Source organism: Pyrgilauda ruficollis, unplaced genomic scaffold, assembly GCF_017590135.1.
Source record: "Pyrgilauda ruficollis isolate IOZ18807 unplaced genomic scaffold, ASM1759013v1 scaffold334, whole genome shotgun sequence".
In the NCBI taxonomy this organism is placed as follows: Eukaryota; Metazoa; Chordata; class Aves; order Passeriformes; family Passeridae; genus Pyrgilauda; species Pyrgilauda ruficollis.
This window is the reverse complement of record NW_024524756.1, coordinates 13,598-40,494: the sequence shown is the minus strand read 5'-3', so window position 1 is coordinate 40,494 and position 26,897 is coordinate 13,598. Positions and strand designations below refer to the sequence as shown.

The 26,897-nt window shown below is 37.7% G+C and overlaps 1 protein-coding gene across 2 annotated transcripts in view; it reads left to right on the top strand.

Moving 5' to 3' along the window:
- The window catches only part of LOC121357455 (nipped-B-like protein), a 128,109-nt gene that overhangs the window by 89,233 nt on the left and 11,979 nt on the right, over positions 1-26,897 (top strand). For both annotated transcript variants that reach the window (XM_041474719.1, XM_041474718.1), the window contains one exon: positions 10,319-11,821. In XM_041474719.1, the coding sequence (XP_041330653.1) occupies positions 10,319-11,821 (1,503 nt within the window). The remainder of the gene's footprint in view (positions 1-10,318; positions 11,822-26,897) is intronic.

Genomic DNA, 26,897 nt, shown 5'->3' with positions numbered 1-26,897 from the left:
ATCTTTGTGAGGGGAGGAGAACAGAGTTGACGCAGCAGCTGCGAACCTGTTGGATTTCTGGTTTGGGTCTTCTCACAGCCGGTGAAGTTGGTGGAGTTGAATGTCCCTTCTTTCGCTGGCTCGGTCTTTCCGGGGTTTGGACCGGCTAGAGCGGCTCCACAGGCTCCCCAGGCCGGAGAGAAAAAAAAAACCAACAAAAAAAAAACCTGCCGGAAAGATTTGCCGGTGAAATGCTTCCAGGCCAGGGGAAGAAAAAAAAAAATCAAAAAACCCAGAAGCTTCTTGCCTACATTGGCAAAAATTAAACCAGCAAGAAAAGGCAATGAATTAACAATCCATGTAGCCACCGACCACGCTGGAGAGAGAGATTGAACAGAGCCCGCGCAGGAGCCCAAGGCTCCCCACCCCACCCCCCGGGTCCATCTTAAAGCTACAGCAGTTGTTTTCTGGGCGTAAAGCAGACAGAGAATACAGCATCATCATAAAATCACCCCAAGACAGTCCCAAGATAAAGAGGGTTTACAATCATGCTGTACTCCGAGATATGTATCCTCCAAAAGCCCATGGCTCCTCGAAAAGTGTGAGTTCTTTTCTTGTTGGTAGGTGGGGACACAGCAGTGATTTTGTTGATTACCTCTGTCGGGATCTGGCAATGTTCATCTTGCCACATGACTCCTAGAAACTGAATTTCTTGAGCAGGTCCCTTAACCTTACTTTGCCTAATGGCAAAACAAGCTTTCAACAGAATTTGGATAATCTCTCCTTTCTCGAAGACTTCTCCTGCTATGTTCCCCCATATGATTTTGCCATCTATACTCTGTAGGTGTTCCAGAGCCTTGCCCTTTTCCAGTGCAGTCTGGATCAGTCCATAGCAGATGGTAGAACTGTGCTTCCACCCCTGGGGCAGCCAGTTCCAGGTGTACTGCACGCCCCTCCAGCTGAAGGCGAACTGGGCCCTGCACTCTGCTGCCAGAGGAATGGAGAAAAAGGCATTGGCAATATCCATGGTTACATACCACTTTGCTGCCTTGGACTCCAGCTCGTACTGAAGTTCCAGCATGTCTGGCACAGCAGCACTTAATGGTGGTGTGACTTCATTCAGACCACGGTAATCTACCATCAGTCTCCATTCTCTATTGGACTTACACCCTGGCCATATAGGGCTGTTAAAGGGTGAATGAGCCTTGCTGACCACCCCTTGGATCTCCAGTTCATTAATCATCTTATGGATGGGAATCACAGAGTCTCTGTCAGTGTGATATTGCCGACAGTGCACTGTTGCTGTGGTGATTGGTACCTGTTGTTCTTCCACTTTCAGCAGTCCCACAGCAGAGGTTATCTGAGAGACCAGGCAGGATATTCAGTTGTCTGATTTCTTCTGTCTCTAGAGCAGCTATCCCAAAAGCCCAACGATTTCCTTTTGAGTCTTTGAAATACCCACTCCTGAGAGAGTCTATGCCGGGGACGCATGGGGCCTCTGGGCTAGTCATGATGGGATGTTTCTGTCACTCATTCCCAGTTAAACTCACTTCGGCCTCCAATACAGTCAGCTGCTGGGATCCTCCTGTCACCCAGAAATAGAAATGGATCCTGCTCCCACATACCTTGATGGTATCAGGGTACATTGAGCGCCAGTGTCAACCAAAGCCGTATATCTTTGTGGGTCAGACATGCCAGGTCATCAGAGCCACACAGTCCCAAATATCTGATTGTCCCTTTCCTCTACCTGGCTAGAGGCAGGGCCCCTCTAATCCTGGTCATGGTACATGTTGCTGTTCTGTAAATATGTTCCTGAGGTCCCTTCAAGAGAATAGGTCATATTATTCTTCCTATACCATCTGGAGTTCTCTCCACGTGAGACCGGAGCAGCATTGACGCTAGATGAGCTTCTTGTGATAGATGTTTCTCTTTTCAGTTTATGTACTCAGGCTGCTAAGGAGGAGGTGGGTTGTCAGCGATGGAGGGAGACGGGGAAAACTGATTCGGTGATCAGAATCCGATTTTATTATAGGATGCAAACGCTTGTATACTATTTCAAGGAGACTAGTAGTGTGTACTACAATGATTAGGTTAAAATCACATACACAAACTTATGCATATAACAACATCTCTTGCTTGCAGAGTTTAATGGGATTTTCTTTTTCCGGTAAACCCGTTTGATTTAATCTTCTTGCAATCTAGGTCTTATTTTCAAAGTTCCGTTTGCTTTTGCCAAGGCATCCTGTTATTGAATCTCTTATGTTAACCAGGTCCAAAGTTCATCATCTGTCTTGTGTCCCCCAACATTCCAACAGTGGGTTTTCTATCCCACTTCCTCATGTCGTCTCCATGCTCCTGAAGGAAAAACCAGAAGTTACCTCGTGGAGTGTATCCTCTCTCCTGTCCTGGGGGACGCCGGCTCCTAATGGCAGAGACTCTTGTTGGTTCTGGTGAGATGTGGTAAATTCCTTCCTTATGTTTGTTTCTCAGTTTCTGATGGCCCTCTTCAATCAAGCTCCAGACTTGCTCAGCCAGCTTTGTTTCCATGGACGAGACATGGGTGCATAACAGGGCGGTAACAGTGTCCTTGTAAATTCTCTGTTCGTTGACCAATGCACCCACCTTGTCCTCTCCTTCCCTCCATTGCAGCATTGCTAGGTAACAGGACTATATCTCTGGTCCAAGCTGCACAAATCTCAACTACATTTGTGATGTGCACTGGACACCATCTGGGCTCTTAGGGAATCTCTCATCTTCTGAAAAAATTATCTCCAGCACAGCTAATTCCCTTAGGCATAGGATACCTTGTTCCATTGTGCTCTGTTTTCTTTGGTGCACCTGGAGGTCTTCTTTACAAAGGTATCTGTCCCTTACACTTGCCAGCAGTTGCCACCAGAGGCTGAGAGTGTCCTGGGTTCTCCAAATCCCCTGGTCAATGACCACGTCCCAGGACAGGGATCCCAGTTGCCTGGCCTCACTTCCATCCAGAATGGTGTCATTAGCTGTGGTGTCCCAGATGTGGAGCAGCCAGGTCTGGATGGACTAGTTTGCTGGGCAGATGAACTCCCTCCACAGGTCGCACAGCTCATCCAGGGACAGAGACCAAGTGTTGATTTCCAGTTCTGTTTCCTCTGTTGGGTGCAAAGGTCCAGTTGCTTCTTCATCAGTCACTATGCGGACTGATTTACTCTCTTTGATTTCTTTTTCTGCATGGGGACAACTGCTACTGGCTTGGGCTGTCCTTCTGGCTTAGTGATGGTTCACATGGACATGGTGCCTATTGCTTTGCTTCTTTTCTCCTCCTCTTCCTGAAGATGTACCATACCAAGTACTGTCCTGACACCGAGCATGGTGTACACAGTGCAGGCCATAAAGAGAAGACAAAGCAAAACTAATACCAAGATTATGCCATCCCTGATATCCAGAAGGAACTCAATATTTTCCAAGAGTGCTGTGTCTGGCCTGAAAAGCTGGAAGAAACCATTCTCTACTCTTCCCCCTTGGGGATGAGTGCAATTGTTGAGGAGGCCCCAGACATAGCAGCCCAGACTAGGACAAGCAAACAAAATTGAGTATATATTCCAGATGATGTTCATTGCCTTGGAGGTTATCATGCAATAGACATAATAAACCAATAAAGCAATTTTCCTACCATTCCCTGGTCTCAAATGGAGCATCACGGCCGGCAAATAGTACCCCATGTATGGGAAAATATAGAGAGCAAGGTACAATACCGATATAAACATGTTGAGCATCATGGTGATAAGGTTTCTGTTAATACAAAATTTTAATTCTGACTTCTCTCTGGACCGCCACACATTGGGCGCCAAAATATATGTTAGTTTGAAAACAAACCAGTGGGAGACTCTAAGTCAGAACTATAATTTAATAGGAAAATTAAAATAAAGGCAGAAAACACTGGCTTAAACTGTCAGAGTCAGGATACAACCTGACACCCTTTTGGTCAGGGTGGTGGTAGCAGTCTGATTAAATGGTGGCTGCAGTCCTGTTGAAGTGATAGATGTGGTTCTGTTGAAGTGGTGATCCTGTAGAAGGGTCTGGTCTTCTTCTGAAGGTCCAGTGGTGGTTCTGTAGCTCTTGTGTTCTGGGAATCCAGTAGGTAAGGCTGCCTGTGGTGTTCCAAAAATCTCAGATTATATCCAGGTAGGAAGGCTTGGTTCCTCCCCTGGGCGGAAGATGGTTCGTGAGTTGGAGAGCCAAGGGGTGGTCAGCAAAACCCACTCACCCTTCAACAGTCCCATCTGGCCTGTGCGTAAATCTGAAGGAGACTGGAGATTGACGGTGGACTACCGTGCATTGAATGAAGTGACTCCACCACTGAGCGCTGCTGTGCCAGACATGTTGGAGCTCCAGTACGAGCTGGTGTCCAAGGCAGCAAAGTGGTATGCCACTATTGACATTGCCAATGCATTTTTCTCCATTCCTCTGGCAGCAGAATGCAGGCCCCAGTAAACATAGATTTGTTATTTAGGCATATGGTTATGTATTATTTGTTGAAAATTCCTAGTCTTGACTGTTAGCTTAAATAAGATAAGCTCATAATTGGCCTCTGGATGACTTGTCTTTCATGTTCAAAAATTGAAGGTTTGACAATAAGTAATAACTGCTTAGGTCTGGTATATTTGGGATAAATTTATTCACTGCTGATTTAAATAATGCAAATAAGTGGTATTTTAAATGAGTGGAGGCATATCCCAATAATCTCTGAAGAGTGTTAGAGCTTTAAAATATTCTACTCTTAGTTGTTATGCAAAAATTTTTACTGGAGTCATCAAAATGCTTCACACAGAATTCAGCTTTAGAGGATCAATCTTTGTGGTTCTGAAGAGTACAGTCACATCCATCTTGGATATGAAGTCTCTAACTGAATTCCTTACAAGGTATAAATGGGGAAGTGGTAATTTATATGTTGTGTCTTCAAGAGAAATCAGAAATCTCTGGATTTTAAAGTTTACCAAACAGTGTTAATAGAACAGAGTGTTACCATTCTGCTAAAACAAATCTCAGCAACCATGCATGTGGTTCTTATTTAGCCTTGTTACCTTTTCACAAGTATTTACACAACACCCATTTCCATCTGCTAGGACATCCAGTTCTAGAGGGTTTTAGGCTATCATCCTATTATACTAATTTGTTGAAAAAGTTTAATCTGAGACTTAAGACAATCATCGTGTTTGCAAGAAAGCAGTAACATCGAAGACTTCAGCACTAGTGGTGTTCTGGCTGCGGCTTTGGAAAGATTTCAGATTAAATGGAAGAAGGCAGATACTTCTTTAATACAGCTCCCCTCATCCAGCTACTGTCCCTAATACTTGCTCAGCTTCCAAGTATATCCATTTTCAGCATGGATATGCTGCAAATCACAATTGACTTGCAGTTTCATCAGAAATATATTCAAAGGTATCTGTGGTTATTCCAGTGCAATGTGTTTTTGCACAGAGGTTCTGCAGTAATTAATTTCTAAATCTGAAAGTACTCATTGTTTTGACATGCAGATATTTCCAAAGATGAAGGCCACAACCTGTCTCCAGGAATACTGTTCATAACAGGACAGGTGAGACACAACTGCTTGGAAATCCATTTCAAACTTGTGGTTCCTGTAATATTTTGTTTCTTGCACCACAGTGACCCATTTAATTTGACAGAACATCTTTGCAATTTTTTAGAATTAGATAGTTTATCATCTTGCTCTGAGTACCAAGGTACTGCCTTTTGGTGAGCATGTTGCTATGTAAAGAGAATGTACATGCAAATTTTCCAAGACAAACCAATGCACACATAGGAGAACAACTGGGATCAGATTGTACTCTGAACAGTCATAAATTTGTTCAAGTAATTGAACAAAATGTAGATACATTTTTGATATATCTGTGTTCTTGGGAGGCAGGGAAGGGGGAAAAGTGAATAATATTTTTAAAAAGAAAAGAATCTGATAACAACAAACTTGGATACCTGATCTATAATATAGTCAGAAAGCTCTTCTGTGGCTTACTACATATTCCTTCCATTACAAAAATTGCTGTAAAGAGTGAAGCAAAATGTTCCTGATCACACTTAATTGGTCTCAAGAGCATGAGAGCCTACCTGTTCAGAACTGTGGCAAGCTCTGAACCTCGGTCTGCATGATTTGAAAGAAAAATGTTAGTCTGATATTTTTGCCAACTCCTAGATCCTGATAATAAATTCTGTCATCTACGGAATGAAGTGGACGAAGCTTGGATACTGACGTCTTGAAGATTATGAACAGCATTTGAATGGATATTGTAAAGTTCCTAAGTTCATCTGTTCATTAAGACCCTATGGGGTCTTGGGACTCATGCCTTAACAAGACAGATTTATGCAAACTTGCATATACTTGATTCTAAAAGAGAAGACTTGAAGACATCTGTTTTCAGAGGTTAATTACTCTCCTCACTTCTCTGATACTCTATCGATTATTCTCATATAGTTCAAAGTGAGTTCAGAATTTGATAAAGCCCAATGGTGTTTTTCACCTTTCATATTTCTGCAGCTATGATGGCAAACAAAAAAGTATTTGTGCCCATTCAGTGGAGATTTTCCATTATGCTCAGTGAAGACAGTGGTACTATGTACTCATCCTACCTTTAATGTACTAGTTCAACCTGATATTTTCATAGAATATCCTGAGCTGGAAGGGACCCACAAGAATCATCAAGTCCAACTCCTGGCCCTGCACAGGACACCCCATCAATCCCACCCATTTCCTGAGAGCGTTGCCCAAATGCTTCTTGAGCTCTGGCAGCCTTGGGGCTGTAACCACTTCCCTGGGGAGCCTGTTCAGTGCCTGACCACCCTCTGTGTGAAGAACCTTTTCCTGATATCCAACCTAAACCTCCCCATACACAGTTCGAGCTGTTCCCTTAGGTCCTGTCATTGGTCACCAGAGAGCAGAGCTCAGTGTCTGCATCTCTGCTGCCCCTTGGGAGGAAGCTGCAGACCCTGGTGAGGTTTTCCTTCAATCTCTTCTTCTCCAGGCTGAACGAGCCAAGTGACCTCAGATGCTCCTCATATGGCTTCCCCTCAGGCCCTTCACCATCCTTGTGCCCTCCTTTGGACACTCTCCAATAGCGTAATGTCTTCCTTATACTGTGATGCCCAAAACTGCCCCCAGTAGTCAAGGTGAGGCCACACCAGTGCAGGGCGGGACAATCCCCCTCCCTTGACTGGCTCGTGGTGCTGTGCCTGATGTACTCGAGGACATGGTTGGCCCGCCTGGCTGCCAGGGCACTGCTGATTCATGTTCAACTGGCCATCAACCAGGACCCTCAGGTCCGTTCCCGCAGCTGCTCTCCAGGCCTCTCATTCCCCAGTCTGTCCATACACCCAGGGTTGTCCCATCCCAGGTGCAGAATCCAGCATTTGCCCTTGTTGAACTTCATATGGTTGATGATTGCCCAGCTCCTTCATTTGTCTGGGTCTCTCTGCAGGGCCTCTCTGCCTTCAAGGGAGTCAATAAGTCCTCCCAGTTTTGTGTTGTCTGCAAACTTGCTTCTTTTTGTATACTTGGGTCAGCTTTTTTGTCCTAGGTCCAGAACCCTCATAGAGGCAAAACTGTCATTATTAAGTCTAGTTTTGAGGACCACCCTCAAGATGCACTGGAAATATCAAGAAATCTGTGAATAATCTGTAACTCCATCTGCAATCACCTTGACATTTAGTAAAAGAAGACATTAAAGGCACCCCTTTCTTCTCAGATAAGATATCAACAGCTTGTGGTTATAACTTATTAAACATCAGTACCGAGTTGTCAAGAGAAGCAAAGAAGTTGCTCTGTATTTAGAGAGAATGTGACAAATTATGATGCAATCATCTATTTATATGTTCTCAACTTACAATTGGACATTTTGGATGATGGTGAACATTTTGAGCTCATGGAAGTTCAAGAGAGAAAATTTGTCATACTTGAATTGTTTTGGTTGTTTAATCTTAGAGCCCTCAGCGTGAGGACTCTGAAAGGTGAGTTGTCATTGATCTAGCTACACCAGTTTAAGGCATCACATCTTACCATTTGCCTTGCTCCTATAGTAGGGGTAGCAGAAGAAAACCTTTGCTTGGTTCTTAGCTGGCTTGTTCAGTCTGGTTAGGTTAATGCTAGTGTCTTCACTAGTGCTGTAATCTGATGCACTAGACAATGAAACACACTTGTACAAATGTGAATGTGTGTTCCCTTCTGCTACAGGTGATAACCTCAGTTAAAGGGACAGGGATAACTGGTAACAGTAATGTCTTAAAATCTAGATCCACCATCAGAGCTTTATGGGACTTTTTCAGTGTGACTGACATTTCTGTATTAAAATGAAAAAGCTGACTGACTTTTTCATAAGAACGCAAGTTTCTCAATTTGTGTTTCAAAATTTCAACAGTTTTAATTGAGAAATAAGGTAGTGATGTGTGTGTATGTATGTATATTAATATATATGTTTTGGTTTTTTTTAAATAATCAAATTTGAAACCTCTCAGTTTGGAAGCTTCTACTTCATGGTCATTCCTAAGACCTGCTATGAAGCTCAGTCAGGTCAAAGCCCTCTTAGTCACAGGGAGAAAAATATTTTTTGTCATTGTATGAAAGTTCAAAAAAACCCCACATTTGTTTTAATAAGTAGTGTAAGGAAGTTAATCTATATAAGCTCTCATATGAATCCAACAGTTTTTGTTGTTGTTGGACAGAAAAAGGAAAAACCGCCATGCTAAAAAGCTGCACTTTCAATTAATCAAATTTATTTTGGTTCACATGTCTATCATAAAGTTGGCAAGTGTTCCTACTTTGAAAAGCTCCTTATTTGCAGTTGACCTGTTTCTGTGTGGAGTTTATTGTATTTGTCTTTACTGTCTTTCAGACATTAAATGTTATACATAATTTTGGAGTTTTAGGAAGTTAGAGATATACAAATAGATTTGAGAATTAAAATGACAGAAAAAACCCACAAACCTGTTTACATCACTGGAGTTGGCTATCTTACTACTTGTTACTGTGTTCTAATGTTAAGTTTGGAGATGATCCTTAAAAATTTTAATTCTTCTGAATCAGAATCTTCTACAAGTATAGAGGAAATTAGAAGTCATAGTTATAATTCTGGTTTACAATTTGAGAGGTTGGGGATATTTTTGTTAAGAGTTTAATTCCTTCTTCCTTGATTGCATCCTCCTTACTTTTCCCCTGCTCCCAAAAGGAGAGCTGGTTCATGGCATTTGGTGAAAAGGCACCATAAATCTAAGCACAAAATAAGTTATTTTTCTTATATTGTATTTGAGGTCTAGACATTTTGATAGAATTTTCAACCTGTCTTTGGTCATTACTTAGACTTAAAATTATATTCTCTGACTACAGAGAAAATATTTTATTGATAAACTACAAAATGAGAATATAAGCCTTAGTGCAGGTAGGGCTTTTGAGTTTCATGGTAGAAATTAATTTAAGTTTAGAGTATCATGTTGGTAATATAAATAGGTTGTGTTTTAAATGAATAGATATTTTCATGTGCTTCTCATTTCTGTGAATTCTACCAAATTACAGGAGGGTAGGTACTTGGCTCACTTTCTATTTTTCTGTATTCTACTTTTAATGATTTTTTTTTTTAATGTAAACTGAAAGGATTATTGTAGAGTCAAGTTCTTGACACTACCTACAATTATCACTGAATTTTTTATTTCATCCATGAAAAGCATTATGGTTGCAAGGGGAAAATACTGAAGCTTTTAAGTGTGTAGTGGCCCCCCCACTTATTCATATGTGCTGTGGTACAGACTCCAACTCTTGGTATACTCCTTGTTTCAAAGAGAAGCATGGAGTGTTGGACTTATTTTAATAATTTTTGTTCATGTGTTCCCTGGCTACAATATATGCAAAACCCAACTGAATCAAGCAGGGAGAAGCTCTGTCTCCTAATCATTGCAGATCCTTGCATAGTTCATGTATAATGAACCAGGCTTAATCTGCAAAGGAGAATCTTTTATAGTAGCATTCCTCAAAACTTGCTTCAACTGTAAATGATATTTTTGGCCATTATTGCAGCTTCTTTATTAGATGGTTCTCTTGGGAATTGTACAGGAATTTATTTAATATGTTTTGAAGATGTTTTTTAATGATTAATTGACACGTGGTAGATTGATAACGAACACATTGAAAAGTATTAGAGAAGTTCTATTATTGCTTTTAAATTCACTGAGTTTTGTTGTTTGTGTGCACATACATGTGGAGGAGGATTAATTGGTGGGAGTGGAGGGGAATGGACATTTTTGCTTGGACATTTGCCTCTTTCTAATATATAGCATTTGTGATTTTTCTCTTAATTTGTAGATAAGCCTCTGAAGAAGCGAAAACAAGAAAACAAACCACAGGAGGTTGGAGGTGCTACTGGAGGAAATAGAGCAGCTTCTCAGGAGACAGGTTCTGCAGGGAATGGGGCAAGGCCAGCGCTGATGGTTAGTATTGATCTGCAGCAAGCAGGAAGAGCAGACTCTCAGGCAACAGTAACTCAGGATTTGGACACCATCAAAAAACCTGAAGAAATTAAGCAGTATAATGATGTGTTTGTGTGTGTTCCCCAAGAGGACACTGTTGGAGTTCTTAAATTTAAACCTGAAAACCATCCTGAGATTTTTAGGAAAATGTCAGACCTTGGGGTTCAAAAGACAGATATCCAGCAAAATGAAAACAGACAAATGGAATTTCAGCAAAATGTGAGCAGGCAGTTGGAAAGTAAACAGAATGAGAAGAAACAGGTAGAAGCTAAACATGAAAGCAAGCATGAAAGCAGACAAATGGAAGTGAAACAAAATGAGAACAGACAAACAGAATCAAAACAAAACCAGAGCAGGCAAATGGAGATGAAACAAAATGAGGGAAAACAAAATAATGGCAAACAGGAAATAAGGCAGAGGCCTGAAACACCGAAACAGAAGAATGAAGGCAGGCCTGAAATGCCAAAACATAGACATGATATCAGAAGGGACTCAAGTAAACCATTATCAGATAAGAAAATAGAAATATCTAGGCATAAAATAGATGTGAAATCTGATCCTTCAAGGATAAAATCTGAAAGTAGACCCGATCCAACAAAACTGAGACCTGATGGGCACTCAGTTTCTGATACACCAAGGCGTGACCGTGATAGCCTCAAACAAAGATCAGAGGACAGGGAGGAGTCAGAGAGATACAGAGGAGATCCATCCAAGATCAGAAGACCTGAATATTTGAGATCCTCAAACAAAAATGAACATGATTCTAAACATGGTATTAAATCTGATGGTTCAAAACCTGAGAAATTTGCAAGGAAACATAGACATGAGTCTGGTGAATCAAGGGAAAGGTTTTCTTCTGGGGATCAGAAAGCAAGACCTGACAGCCCTCGCATTAAACAAGAAGGTAGAGGAGATTCTAATAAATCAAGACCTGATAAACCTGGCTTTAAATCACAAAACAGCAAGGATGAACAAAGGACAGATGGTAATAAGAGTAAAGTAAATAGTAATAAAGCACATGCTGACAGTAAAGCAGAGTTTCCCAGTTATTTGTTGGGGGCAAGATCTGGCGCATTGAAACATTTTGTCATTCCAAAAATCAAGCGTGATAAAGATGTCAATGTCACTCAGGAATCAAGGAAAACTGAATTTAAAGGTGAACAGGACAAAGTAGAGAAGATTGGGCTAGTTGAAGATCTAAATAAAGGAGCTAAGCCTATAGTTGTCCTTCAAAAACTCTCACTGGATGATGTGCAGAAATTTATTAAGGATAGAGAAGATAAATCAAGGGGCTCTTGTTTTAAACCTAGCAAGAACAAGTCATCAAAATCTAATAAAGGTAAGTTGTCTTTTTTTATGTTAATTGCATTATATCTTGTATATGCCTTTTCTTTTAGATTTGCTACTCCTATGGTTAGAAATTAAACACAAATGTTTGATAGTTTATACTCTTGCTTATATGGTGATTTTGGGAAACAAAGTGAAATTTATCTATGGGATTGTGGTTATTGGAAATCTTGTTACACTAACTAAAATAATTTGTTTATTCCAATGCAAGTTCCTAATGTGGGAACACTTAAATAGTCTTAAAATGTACTTCAGTTACATGAGTTTAATCTGGTAATTTATCTAGTTAAACATAACTATGATATGAATGATTAGGTGTGTCTGTATAAAGGAATGGTACTTCTGTAACTAAATTGATGTAGCTGAAGTGTTATGAAATACAATGTATACAAGCCCTAAGATTCCTTTATGTTTTTATTTGGAAATGAAATGTGTTTTTTCTAAGGGATATTTTTACATTATGAGATAAGAAGGCAGTTACAAAGCCCCATCTGCCTCTTATACTATAAATACAGCTCTGTTGGGAAGCCTCCATACTTTAGGCTGTGTGACAATAAGATTATTAAAAAGTTCTATCTTTAGGAGAATTCAGATAGTGTTGTCTCTTATGGTCTAGTGTATGCAGAAGGAGGAAAGAAATGTAAACAGTAGACTGGCATTATCAAATTAGTCATATAAACAGGAATTTATTCATAACAGATCATAGGTTTGATATTTGATTGTCTCTTCTGCAGATTTAATGCTTTTTTATTCTTGGTGCTATAATTTTAGTTTATTTGGTTTCAGACTGAAGTAGATAATTTCACATTGTGAAATCAATGTTGCTAACTGGTCAGGGTTCTTTTTTATTGTTGAGCATTTAGAGCATTTAGATTTCTTATGTAGTTATGTTTCTAGAGCTGTCGTGTCTCAAAAATAGGCAGATAAAGTGTCAGAGGAGAGGATTTTAACTGTATACAGGATTATTTATGAATGCAGTTCCGGGTATATCATTGCTCATTAATTTGAAAATAAAATGTTTTCTTACAACGTTTATCTGATAAGAACTGATTTAGAAATCTTTGTGAATGTATAGCTAAGTTTATGTGCATGTGTACTGAGTTGATATTGGTATGATGAGTTTATTTTGCTATGTCTGGTCTCTACTAACTTGATTGTATTGACCCTTAAAGGCTTAACAATTCAGCATGAGTATTGCTTATTTGTAAAATGTTAGCCTTCTTGTTAAATATTTTCTCTTTATCCTGGAAATATGAACATTTCCACTATCCCTTTTTGATATTCAGAACAGGCAAAGTTTCCAGTTCTAACAATGTTAGGTATCTAGAGTCAGACAGAAAAATTTGACATCCTTGTTGTCAGCTTAGTCTAAAGATTTCAGATTAAAGTTTTATGTTCATTATAAGGCATATGGAAAACTTTCTGATGGAGTTCAGCTCCTATGGATAGACTTTGAAATCACACAATTCTATGTGCAGAAAACTGGTAAATATAGAGCCCTCAGAGCTATATGCAGTGTATGTATCCTTTCTAAAATGTTTCTGAAGTAGGCTTTTTTTGTAGTCTGTATTGTATGTGGTTATTTATATAGTATATTTTAGTAATGCCTAAAGGTTTTATTGACTAATCCAGTTGGCATGACTCTACTAGCAGTGTCACACATGAGCAATGCATTCATTTTAAATTCAGGTTTATAGCTTTTCTGCAGTGTTTTTGTGTATTTTGTGTTTTATGAAGTCATATATTTCTTACATATTTTGAAATAACTTTGGACATAGTTTCCAGGGGAAAAAAAGTTTTATATCAGTCTCTTTGCTATTATATCTAGATATTCTAGATATTCTATATTCTTACAATGATACTAGAAATAAGTTTCATGGAAAGGATAACTGTTTCTCTTACAAATCAAGTTTTGAGTGTTCATCCATGCAGATTTTGGAGAAAGTGTCTGAACTTCAGATTTTTCATGTGTATTTTTAGTTTTACATTTTTTTGCCCAACTTTCTGGTAGCCTACTTTCTAGGATATAATTAAGCGAATTCCAGTGTTCATAATTTAGGGTTTATAATTCATAAAGATATCTCTTGATAAGCCAAGGTCTATTTGTCAGTAACTGATATAGAACATAAAATATTCATGTCATTTCCACAATGTCCTCACTCTAATTGAGAGAAACAGCATCCAGTTTTATTCCATGCCATTTTTACTTATAACTGTTTTACTACACTAGAAGATCTAATTTTCATAAACATTCTTTATTTAGTTCATCATATATTTCTTAATAGTTTTTAGCAAATCTTTTCTAGGGTTGCCTTTTTGCATCATTATTCCATTTCTTCTTGCATCCCTCCTATTCCATGTAGCTTAGTATATTTTACTTTCTCTTTCCTTCACCTCCATGTATTTCTTGTCCTTTGTTTCTCCTTTCTCATCCTTCCCCAAGGAAATGTGTTCTCCTGGCTTTGTCACATAGAACATCATTGCTGTGATTTATCTGAAATCCAGTTTAAACTAAGATTAGTTCAGATAGTTCAAAAACCATTTAGATAGTTATTCTGTCTTAAGGGACTATTGCCCATTGATTATAAAACTCAGTAAAATCAACTTATTTTAAGCTGAAATTAATGCTACATATACTGAAAGTGTATATAACTTGTTACATTTTTTCAGCAAAGTTTAAATTTTAAAATCATCCTGTTATTGTGCACATGGATAAGCCTTGCATTCTACTGTAAAAAAAAAAAAAAAACAAGTAGCATTTTAAGCAAATTTTATATACAGGTTTGAAAGTTTGTTAGGCTATTAGATGACTGGGAAAACTGTAGTATGTGATTGTTAAGACTGAACCATCCCAACAGTCCCTTTTGGCATTTGCAAGAAAGAAGCAACATTTTTTACTCTCTCCTGGTCTTTGAACATTTTTCTGAAAGATGCACTCTAGCTCAGAAGAAATTTATAGAAGTTTTTTCACAGTACTTTTGTTAAGGGGTCTTATGCTGAATTTTTATGGCCTGTTTTTGCAGGTCAGAATGAATTACAGCACTTTTTTTTTTGCTTCCAGTTTTAACATCTGTGAATGCCTTTTATCCTGGTTTTAATGTAAATGTATGTTGTTGAGGAATGCATTAAACTTCTCCCTTCAAGTTTGTGCGTGCAATTAAGAGGTCATGTTTTCTATGCTTTCATTTCAGAGCTTCAACAAATACCTTGTCTGCTGCTTATAGTTATACTGATCAACTATCTTGAGATTAAATATGTTACCAGTTTTACACTTCATAAGATCATTTAGGTTAGAAAAGGCCTCTAAGATTATCAAGTCCAAACATTAACCCATCACTGCCAGGTCCACCACTAAACCATCTCCTCAAGATCTACATCTACATGTCTTTTAAATGCCTCCAGGGATGGTGACTCTACCACTGCCCTGAGGAGCCTTTTCCAGGGCTTGATAGCACCTGTCCAACCCATGGGCTGCCAGCTTTTCCAGGAAAATGCTGTGGGAGACAGTGTCAAGGCTTTACTAAGGTCTGGGTAGACACATCCACAGAGAATGAGAGAAAAATTTGTGTGGTAAGGAGATGTCTGAGTTGGCTTATAATATATTTAAAGGATTAACTTTCTAAAATAAGCACTACATATGTAGTTGCATATTTTAGTTCTAGGACAAATGAGTGTGTGTTTTCAAGAATTGTGCAGAAACACCTTTTGAGTCTTCAAATATTACCTGAAAAGGCTTCATTATTTTAAAAACAAAAGTTATCATTTCACTGCAGAATATAATGCTGAATGCTACTTCTTCTTTATGTAGATTGTTATTCTAGGATTTCATTATCTGTACAGTGCAGTACTTTAAACACAGGTTTTCATTGATCACTACAAGTCTCTGTGCTCTCTGCTGCAATAATCTAAAATATGAGTGAAGATTTGCCATTTCTTCAAAGGTCCTCTTCATATTTTTACAAGTGCAGCTAAAAAATTTACTGCTGCTTAATCATCTTTATGTCACAGGGTTGAAACAATACATTTAGATATTTCTGTGCTCTATGCTTGTTTGGGTTTTTTTAGTTCCAGATTACTTTTTCAGAGCCTATAATAACTATAATTTGTAGTCAGTGGCAGGCTGTAGCAGTGCAAAGTTCCATGGTATTTGTGTAATGTGATGGTCCATCTTTGAGTTCTAGTACTGCTGAAAAGTCTCACTTGTGAAGCAGATTAACTAGTTAGGCCTCATCTTTTAGGTAGAAGTGACAAGATAGGCTCAGTGAGCAAACTTCTGATGCTTCTTACAGTCCTCTGGACAGCACAGCTGAGCTACTCACCAATACCTTTTGGTGCAGCTGAAAACTAGACAAAAAATGAGTGTAAATAAATTTTAAACATTTGCTTAAATCCTTCATGTATAGGACTTCTACAAAGACAAAATTGACAAAACTTTGAGAAAAATATCTTATGGATATTAACTCATCAAGAAAACTTTAGAGTTCAACTCAAATTTATTTCCAAAATAACTATGTCTTGATGCTTAAAGAGGCATACTGTTGTACTTACTGAAATCAGTGGGGCAAGCAGCTATGCTGCTAGGAAATAACTGGAATAAAAGCATATTTCCTGGAACTCAGATTGCTTACTACAGATTGTCCTTTTGTAAAGATAACCATTGGGAACGTCCTAATTCCACAAATGTGAAATTTGGAATCGCTCTTAGAGTTCCTGGTAGCAACTGAATTTGCATTTGGGAGGGCCAGAAGAATAACTCACTGGGCATTTTGCATGTGCATATACTACCACATGGATCAAGCATGTTAAAACTTTCTCTGAAGTTCTCTAGTAAATTATGCCACATTTCAGAGAAGTAAAGGATATATTTAGTGGTTTACAGCTGAAGTCTTTAAAGCTTCCCTTAAACTTTAAATTTAACTGAATTTGTAGAATAAACATCACTTTCATGAGAATTATACAATTTTCCTGATTTTCCTCTTTTCTGAGGAATTGGTGACTACCTCTTTTCAACTTAACTAGTCTAGAAGAGAAGCTGGCTGTTCCTTGTGACATTAGAACTATTTAAAGATATGTTGGGTTTTCAAAGGATCCATTATAATATACTCTATGTTCACTTAGCTCTATTTTTTTTTCTCCTTTCTAGAATGAATAGTTTCATGGATTGAAAAATATTCGAGGTGTAAATATATATATATTATATATGTGTGTGTGTGTGTGTGTGTGTCTGTAAATAACATCAGTTAAATCCAATAGTCTGGGAAGATCTTGGTTTTCTAGCATGGATTGTTTCCACTTGCAGGGATTTTTTAAAGTATGGTGCATCTCTTCTATTCCAAAAAGTGTGCTTGGATGTGTGAGCATTGTACATACTCTCTGAGGCCTTTGGCTTTGATGTCAGATTTTCAGAAGTAGATGTTGGAAAAATGTCCTGGGTTGACAAGGAAGTGAGTTTTTCGGGAAGTTGTAGTCAAACCAATCAGTGGTCAGATTTTAATATTGGCATCTGGTGTGGCCACTGGAGACGTGGACACGCCTCTGAGAACACAGGGGGTTAAAAACAGAACTCCCAGGGGAACTCTCTTGGTTCTGGTCACTGAAAGAGGTCAGACCTCCCCCTGCCCAGAAAGAGAGAGAGCCTGTGCCTGTGCCACCTTGAAATTTGATACCGCTGTGAGAGTCCTGGGCAAGCAGAGCCCAAGATTTTAACCCTTTTCTTGGACAATGAAAACTTTGTGGAACATTAACCCTCCTTGATTTGAATGAGAAAAGAGACAGACATGAAATGGAAGGAAATGGGCGTGTTTAAAGTCTGAGCAAGTGAAGGATGTCAGAAGAAGATGGGAAAAAAATCCTAGGTGGGAAGAGATGATGGAGTGGCCTTTGGCTGGACTTTTTCTTGTATAGCCATAGACTGAACCAGGTTTTCCTGTAACACAGAGACTGCATTTAGGGGGATGCAATGGCTTGAGCCAAGAGAGTGACCTGCTGCAGTGACACCAAGTGCAGGAGTGAAGTGAACAGAGAAAGATGAGGAGGGTGTGGTGGTGCCCTCTGTCTTCAGGGAAGAAGATCTCTGTTCTTGAGACCCTTGGCCCCAGGGGGAGTGAAAATGGGGGGGGACCTTTGTCCTCAAAGTGGGAAACTGTTGCTTTTCTTGGTACTTGGCAAAGCATCCTTAAAAGGGAACCCTATAAGCAGTTTTGGTCCGTGAATGGTGGTGAGAGCACTGTATCATGGAAGGAGGATGTTACGATGGCAGATTTTCTCCGGGTAGTGCCATGTGTGACATGGAAACATAAGAGGTTTCAGCTGTGTTTCCTGTGGAAGACTATGGTAAAAGAGAGACTCCTCTCTCCCTTGATGAACTGAGAACTGATTATCTGAGAGGCAGTAACTTGAATGAGAATCCAAGGTTTTGTCTCAATGTGCTTTGGTGGAAATTGGGTGGGGGGAGGAGGAATGTTTTGGAAGGTTTTCATTTTGAATTCTGTGTGTTCCTTTTATTATAGTTGTAGGTTAATAAAGTTTTTTTCTTTATTTCTAAGCTTGAGCCTGCTCTGCTCTGTTTCTGGTCGCATCTCACAGCACTCATTTGAGAAAAATATATTTTCATGGGCGCACTGGCATTGCACCAGTGTCAAACCATGACAATAAGCTACTATTGGTAGATGTTGGATAAATTGATATTAGGTAGACAGAAGGAATTCAGCAGTTGCACACTGGAGTCCTTTCTTGTATTGATCTGTTACCAGTACAATAGGAGACATTTTCAGCACACTGCTTTGCCTGGAAGTTGCTTGAATTATTTCCTATTTTTGTCTTTGCCACTAAGGTAAATATTTTGATTCTTGCTCTCACAGTTGTTCTTAAGTCTTCTCTTGATACTAAGAGTGAAATTTACTTCTTGCACATCTACTTCTTAGCAGCTTGACCAAACTTGACCAAATATAATAATTTCATTGTTCTTTGGTTCATCTGAAATATTTTGTTTTATTTGCAGATTTAGGAGTGCATTGTTTAACTAGTTCACTTTTGAAAAATTATTTTGGTACATGTAAGTGATAGAAATTTATTGCCTAATTTGCCAGAGCAATTTATTCAAAGTCTGAAACTGCCTTTGGTTCATGGGTATGGATGATTGATCAGGTTCGTCTTATTTTTGGGAAAAGCTGAAGCTATTTTGCATAATTTATTTTTGCAACAATGCACTGCAATATGTAAAAATGTGGGCCAGCAATTTGTTTGATATTACAGTATGCAGTGTTGACTTGTTCATGTGCATAAGTATCTAAATATGGATGTTATTTCTTGGCATATGTGCAGGGATATGTGATCAAAATTTTTTCTTTGAATTTTCTTCTAGACAAAGGGTAAATTTAGCAAAATACAAATAAGGGAAACCCTCACATTTGCTTCTGGTAAATGAACTTTTCTGTTGCTTGACATTTTCAACCATTTTAAGTGGCTGTTTCTGTGTAGGAAAATTTAAACTATTTACTTTAAACTATTTACTTGAAATTTGCAATTTATTTTTGCTTCATGGTAATATTACCAATGAACAGAAAAGAAAAAGATGAGACATTTTTTGTTATTCAAATTACCAAATTGTTGTTTGCATCAAATGAATGTTACTTAAATATGCTTATTGTTTAATTGTCTTTTGAGTATTTCCTGTAGTATTTTATATTAAAAGCTAAAATATCAGCAATTTTTTGTTCTTGTTGTTAATGTAATTAAGTTACTTTGAAGAAGTAAAGCAAGAGTACCTTCATGTGATATTTTCAGTGATAAAGTATAAGAATCTTTCCATGATAGAGCAAGGTAAAAGCAGATTATGTGCCTATAGTCACAAAACAGGTATAAATAATGGAATTTGTTTTGTTTGTTCTCTGCAAAGATCTTGGTTGTATTATATTGATTATATAGGAGTTTGATGAGAAGAAAAATTGAGTTTTGATTTGATTATATTTAATGAAGATATTTTTTCTTAGGTGAGGCCCCATGGCTCAGTTTTTAAATTAATCAGAATACATGGTTGGGAAAATGCATGTCATAAATTCCAGATGACAAGCATTAATAGTGGATTCATAAAAGCGAGGTTCTTTGTGCAGCACTGCATTTATTTAAATTGTTGATCTTGCTCCATTTTATTATGAGTACTGCTATATTTTTTGTGAAGTATCTTGCAAAACTATTCTAGCCTTCTTTTATCAATTTTTATCAAGATGAGAAGCCAAGGAATAGCAATAAGGAATAAAATAACTTGTGGCTATAGTTGCTGCAGAAATCAGCTTGAGGAAATAATATCGCTGTAAAGTGAGTTCTAATGCTTCTTGGCATCTTTGGAGAATATGTATTGGGTATATTCCTTGATCTTTGGATCCTTCAGGGTGCTCTTTGGAAATCTCTTCCCACTGTCAAAAATTTCCTCTAAGAGTACTTTGTGCAATTGAAAAATCCTTTTTGAATCTGTGCTGTGTAGCCATGGGTAATGATGACATCTACTACATCATGGAATTATTCCATTTCTGTGTCCAGATTCTTCTCTGACCCACCAACCTGACCGTGTCCCATTTCTTAAAGTCAGAGCTAATGACTGGAATTTAACCAGAGAGCTTAAACCTCTCCTTTTGCTTATCTTGAGGCTTAGAGCTTTCCCTTTGTGTCAGTATTAGGGTAGATGAGGAAAAATTATTTTGAAAGATGTGTTCAAGCAGGTTCTATGAAATTATATAGGACATACTTCCAAACAGTACTTCTCTCCCTCCTGCCAGGGGATGCTCCTGCCATACTTTCCACACCTTCCACAAACCTTAAGGCAGAGAATGGGAAAGAGAAAAGTAAATGCATGATTACTCAGATTATTTTCATCAGTATTCATCTTGATGGTGTGTTTCAGCTGATGATATGGTATTGAGATAAAAGTGTAACTTCTGTCTTATGAGCAGATGTACTTTCCTCATGCCTTAAATTCCATTTTGATAAAAGGATAGTGTTTTCCCTGCGTTTCCCTTCTGTTCTTAAAACTCTCCAGGGCACAGAATTATTTGGAGTAGTGTGATGCTGGTGAGCAGGGGACTCTGATCACCACAGACTAAGATGTAAAGACGTAATGGAGCATTTTAAGGGAGAGCACAATGGAAATGATGAAATTAAATTTTCACACTAAGGGATAGCTGAAAATTTTCAGCTTTAACCAGTAAGCTATTCATCAATCACAGGTAGTCATGTGGCCCTTTGCACTGTACTGCCTGAGTGCTATACTGTAACAGTACTGAACTATTTTTAAAGAGTGTTTATTTTCCAAACATCTATATAAAGCAGGGAAGTACTTTTATCCCCTTTTTGCTTTTAGTTCTTAATATAAAATAGAACCTTATCTACACAAGTGGTTGTAATAGAATTGAGTCTGTGCTGTTGTAGTTACAATGATATAGCTATCCAACAACAAGAAGGTACTCTTGTTATGGAGTAAGAATATATTTTCTTTGATTTAGCAGAGTTTGAAGGTTTGTTGAGCTAATCCAGAAAGAAACTGCTTTCCTTCCTGTATATATGTCTGACACGGGACGTTTTATCAGTGTAGTTATAATGATGACCCAAAATGACTTGAAAGAGTTAGACAGTAACCTAGTCATACATAAGGGAGGTAGACCTAAAACCACTGGAACATCCTCTATCAAATGCTCAGAGAGGGCATGTAAGGTGAGTTTGGTATCTGGGAAGAACATCAAGACTGGATATACTAGGCATTGGCAAAATAAGAAGAGTCCAGTAAGCATTTAATGTCTTCTGTGACTAAAAAGGAGTGAGGGGAGGGCAAAACTGAGCTGTAATATGTAAGTTTTTATTTTTAATGTCAAAATGAAGATGTGTGGCAATTCATTAGTGTTGAGGTTCCAGAATGTAGGGAGTGGCTAAACTTAAATTTCTAAACACTGAGAAATACAAAATTAAGATTGATATCCACACCCCAAACAAGTGTCATTGTTCCTTCTTAAACCTTTGTGTGTTCTTTTCTATAATATCTTGATATGTGGGAAAATTTGCACTTTAAAATACAAGGTATATATGGATTACAAATATGAAAATGCTTTAACTGCAGCTTTGCTTATTACAAAGTATTGGCACACAGAAAGAGAAAAGGGCATTTATGGGAAGCTAATTTATGCAAAATATTTCATTATCATAATTTTCATTTTTATATGAACTTCAGAGGCAGTTTTTCTTCAAGCACTTGTTCATTTGTTGCAATAGATATATGTGCAAACAAGAAATTTTGATGTCATGGTTATTTCAAAGTAATCATATAAGCAAACTGATATGGATTGTTTCCACTGTACTAACCATCTCTTATGGAAAATCAGAGTTTAGGTTTAGAAATATTTTCAAATATTGATGAGTTGTTAGTTAATAGGAAACTACAGCAAAACGTAAACCATACATCTGCTTTCCATAGTTGGAAAAGCAAAAGAAATAATTAGTGAGAAGATTTGGTTTTGATTTTATGGCAGGAACAGCCTCTCTGATCCAGGAAAGCTGACCTAAGCATCAGCAAGCATCATCCTGTTTTCCATAGCTGCTTGTTTGAAGTTACCATATCAAGCCAGGTGAAACTAATATGAACACACTAATTGTTATGTCAAAATCTAGTTGTGTTTTCCATACTGAATGGATCTAATAAATGTCCAAAATAATGTTATGGTTTTTAGTGGGGTTTTTTTTATGTTCAACCTCTCTTGAAGGCATTCTGGTGATGGGTGCATCTGCCTGAATCAGGGAGATCTATTTGACCTCAAGGCAAAGCTATTTTGGATCATTCTAAAGATTAGATTTGCATAAATATTGGCTAAAGACTGTTGTACAAACTTGAAACCATCCATCAAGTTATGAACAAAAGGCAATGCTGAATTTGAATTAGATCCTTGCCTTGCCATTCTTTTTTTAAGCCATACGTGAAGAAGGGTGTTCTGGTTTGAAAGCAAAACCAGTGAGAGACTCCAAGTCAGAAAAGCAATTTATTAGGAAAAGGAAAACCAAAATACATGCAATAATACAAAAGAAAAACCACTGACAAAGTCAGAATACCACCTGATACCCTGTTGGTCAGGGTGTTGGTAGCAGTCCAGTTGGATTGGTGGCTGCAGTCCTCCTGGAGTGGCAGATGTGGTTCTGTTGGAGCAGCGATCCTGTAGAAAAGGTGTAGTCTTCCTCTGAAGATCCAGTGGAAAAGACAGCCATTCCTCTGGGAATCCAGTGAAAAAACTGTCTGCTCTGTCCCAAAAACCAGATTATATCCAGGTGGGGATGCTTAGCTCCTCCCCCCTGGGCGGAGCATCTCACAATGGGCTGTTATCATTCTGTGAGTCATGTGGTGGGTTCATTAAACAGAAATGGCTCCTGGAGGGAGCTATCTCTGAGTCATGTGGAAAGGCACTGATGGGCCCATTAACAGGAGATAAGGAAAAAACAATGCCCCTCCTGGTTTCAGCAGCTCTTGAGGATGGGAATAGAATACATCTTTATATTGTAACCTAGGACAAAGGGAAATAATATATCCACTAGGCATTTATAGAACTCTTTTCACTGTACATGGCAAAACCCTTTGAAAAGCCTCGCAGATTAAAGTAGAATATGGGAGGAGGTTTACAGACCTCATTTTTAGCTGAGTTTCTCTGGCTGGTTTTTAGCTGTATTATATTTTGTCGAGGATTACTTGGTGAGCAACAAGCATCTTGATGGTCAGTGGATATTCACTAACAGCTGAAGATTCTAGAATATCTTCTCTAAGTAATCTTTTTATAATAGCAATCAAATAAAACCAAGCATATGTTCTTCCTTCAGCAAGCAACTAGTAAGTCATGAACAGCATTGCATAGGTTTAGAAAAGCACTGAGGAAGTGGTTGTTGATATATGTGGTTCGTCAATATGAACTGTTCTTACAGCTACTCTGTGATTCATCCTTCAGTTTCACTAATGTGGACTTTATCAGCATTGTGATTCCTTACAGTGGAACAAAGATTTGGTTGCAATGGCATTCTTTGTGGGTTTTGTTTGTTTATTTTAATAGTAGCAGCAGCTTTGAGAGTATACTGAAGTGATCTCTGAAGAACACTGATGCCTATAGACCATTTCAGGCATACCATGTATGCTGATCATGCATATTGCAAAAATTTTAGTTATTCCATTGACAAGGAAATTTTTTCAGAAAGTAGAGTAACAGGAAAGTAGGTACCAGCTCTTTGCAAACTTATTAAACAAATTGAAAAACTTAAGTTGATCATACATGTTTTTGTAGATACCTTCAAATGGTTTTGTGTTCTATTGTCTTTCAAATGTTTTTGAAAAATATCCTGTAAACTGAAAAGACATTAGTATGGGGTTTGTAACCTAATGTTTGTTGCCATGTGACTGGATTCTTATGGTGAACTGTATACCTTAAGTATTTCTCTATTACTCTTTACAAATAGTACATTTATTATAAAATATGGAGCTATAAAAATGGAATTTAGTAAGATGTTTCTAGTGAAGATTGGGTTGCCCTGACTCAAAATAACAAGTAATAAAGTAAAATGTTTTAAAAATCTTGACTGAAGTTTCACAGTATATAGTATCCCTGAAATTCTTCAGAAAGGATAGGGAGTCCTTTTCCATGTATATCAGAATTGTTCATACATGTACAGTCATGCTCAACTCCTGTGTACTGCATGAGTAAAACACTTTTTAGATTTGGTTATTTACAATCCTCAGCAGCTAAGGAAACTGGGCATTCAGCAGACTCATTCCAGGGAGCAATGTGACAAAAACACTTTATATATAGATTATGGAGCTCTTTGCAATAATTTATTGTTCTCTTTTCTGCTATTCCCTTCTTTATTCCAGAAAGCTTTTCATATTCCCTAATAAAAGAAAAAGGGGGAAGCTTATATTGTCATCTGAAATATATGTAACAGGAGAGAGTACAGTTTAAGCATTAGTTTAAATTATATTGGAGAACATAGAATACTTAAAACTTTTGAAAAGGAAATAAAGTTATTTTTCCAAATATTTACAGTACTTGCATTTTTATTTTTCATTTATGTATAATTAACACTGTGGTAATTGACTTATTTTTAAAGACTGAGTAGTGTTCTACCTCCAGAACAAAATCAATAAGGAAAGCAAGAATAGATATTCCTAGGAGGTATGAAAGTAGTAGCTTGTAATTTTTTACTTCTTGTTTTGGTGAGTGGGTTTTTTGGGTTTTCTTACTTAAAATATATCATTTTTTAGTCTTACTGATATGTTCTTTGTGCACAGTATAAGGAAAATAAGAATTCTGTTCTAACAGTTCCTCACAATGTTCACAATCTTAAAATTGCATCATTAAACATTCAGGCATAGTTTTAAAACTGAATTTGAAATTGAATTGAATTAGAATTTGGTTATGGAACTCTTGCCAAGATCGGTATACAATCCATTACTGATTTGTTTCCTTTTCTTATTTCCTTTCCAAGCAATCTCTCTTACTAATTATTCTGGTTTTAAATTTACTTTTCATTGTAAACTAGGAGAGGCTTAAAGATATATTTGTAGAAAATTATTCCTGCTAGCCTAAGTACATTTAGCCCATCTAGCATTTAAGCATCTGTATGAATCATAATGCAACTTTTGCTCCTTTCCTTGCAGCTGTTTTTTGCAGTATATTTGGCCAGATTTCCTATAGGATTTATGCTCTTGTGTATTGTCCCCCTGATTTCAATGAAATTACCAACAGTGCATGGAGAATCCATGTTAAAATAACCCAGGATCTTAGGCCCTCTAGCAATTTCACCTGTAGAAATTGTCTTGAACATGTATGTGCAAATTTTCCTCTAGTCTGAAGCTGAATGTATGCTAGCTCTCTTCAGACATTGCATAGGCATGCAAAGAGTATTAATGTAGGGATACCACTGCTCAGACATGGCTACGCAGTATCCAGATTAGACCTGGCTGGCATCCAATCAGCTGCTGATGCGCACAGAGGAACTAATCTGTCCATGCTGTCTTTATTTCTGACAACCTTCAATCTAGTGCCCAGTCCACAAAGACTAATAATTTCAAAGCACCATGGTAAACCACACTGTGAAATGTTTTCTAGCATTTTTAAAAGCAATATTATGGATTTTAGAACTTTGTCAGGTGGTGACTATCAAAGGATGGAAATTAAAAGCAAATAAATGAGTGACTACAGCATGGGGGAAGCAGGAACAACTTTTGCTATCCTCGAATAACTTTTCCTACCTCAGTTTGAAAACCCCAATATTTTAAATCCTTTTTAAAATGCACTTAAATGGGATGACTTGATGAATATATTTTATTGCTGGAAACTATTTTCTCTTATTCAGGCTCTTCTAATTCCAGTTTAAGTTGTTTAAAGTGGGGGAAGAACTAAACTTGGATTAGAAGATGGAATATTTGTCTAAAAATTGAAATAAATTTTAGAAAGTTATGTTAGTGATATAGTTAATGTAATTTAAAAAGTGAATTATCATCCAGAAGATGATTTCTTGGAGAATTTGTGTGTGTGTATAGCAATTGGCAGGTGATTTTCTCTCTATTTCTTGGGAAGGAGAGAGAGGCATTTATGACAAAGGCATTTGTCCTGTTGTTGGAAAAAGGTTAACAGTTTAGTTCAATAATCTTGAAATCTGTGCAATAGGTTCTTTGATAAAGATATCAAACAAACCGCCAATAAATACTTTTGAATTAATTTGGTTTCCTTGTGTCACTTGTAAAATATTTTGACTGTGAATTCCTTTATAGTGACCATATGGGCCTAATCATAGTTTCAAAATGTGCTGAGAATCATGTGATGATATCTAAGTATTTACCTCTGTGGAAAAGAAACCCGATGTGTTTCAGCTTGCTGTTTTTCTATACTAAATGAAAATATTTCAATTATGCTTTGTAACAAAATCAAGCAAAAATTTGGATTGCATTATAAAACTACTAATAAGAGGTAAGAAAAAAAAATCTGAAGCAGAGATTGAAATGTCAATGATTTTGTCTGCATTTAGGGATAAGACCCCACAGATTCTGCCACAGA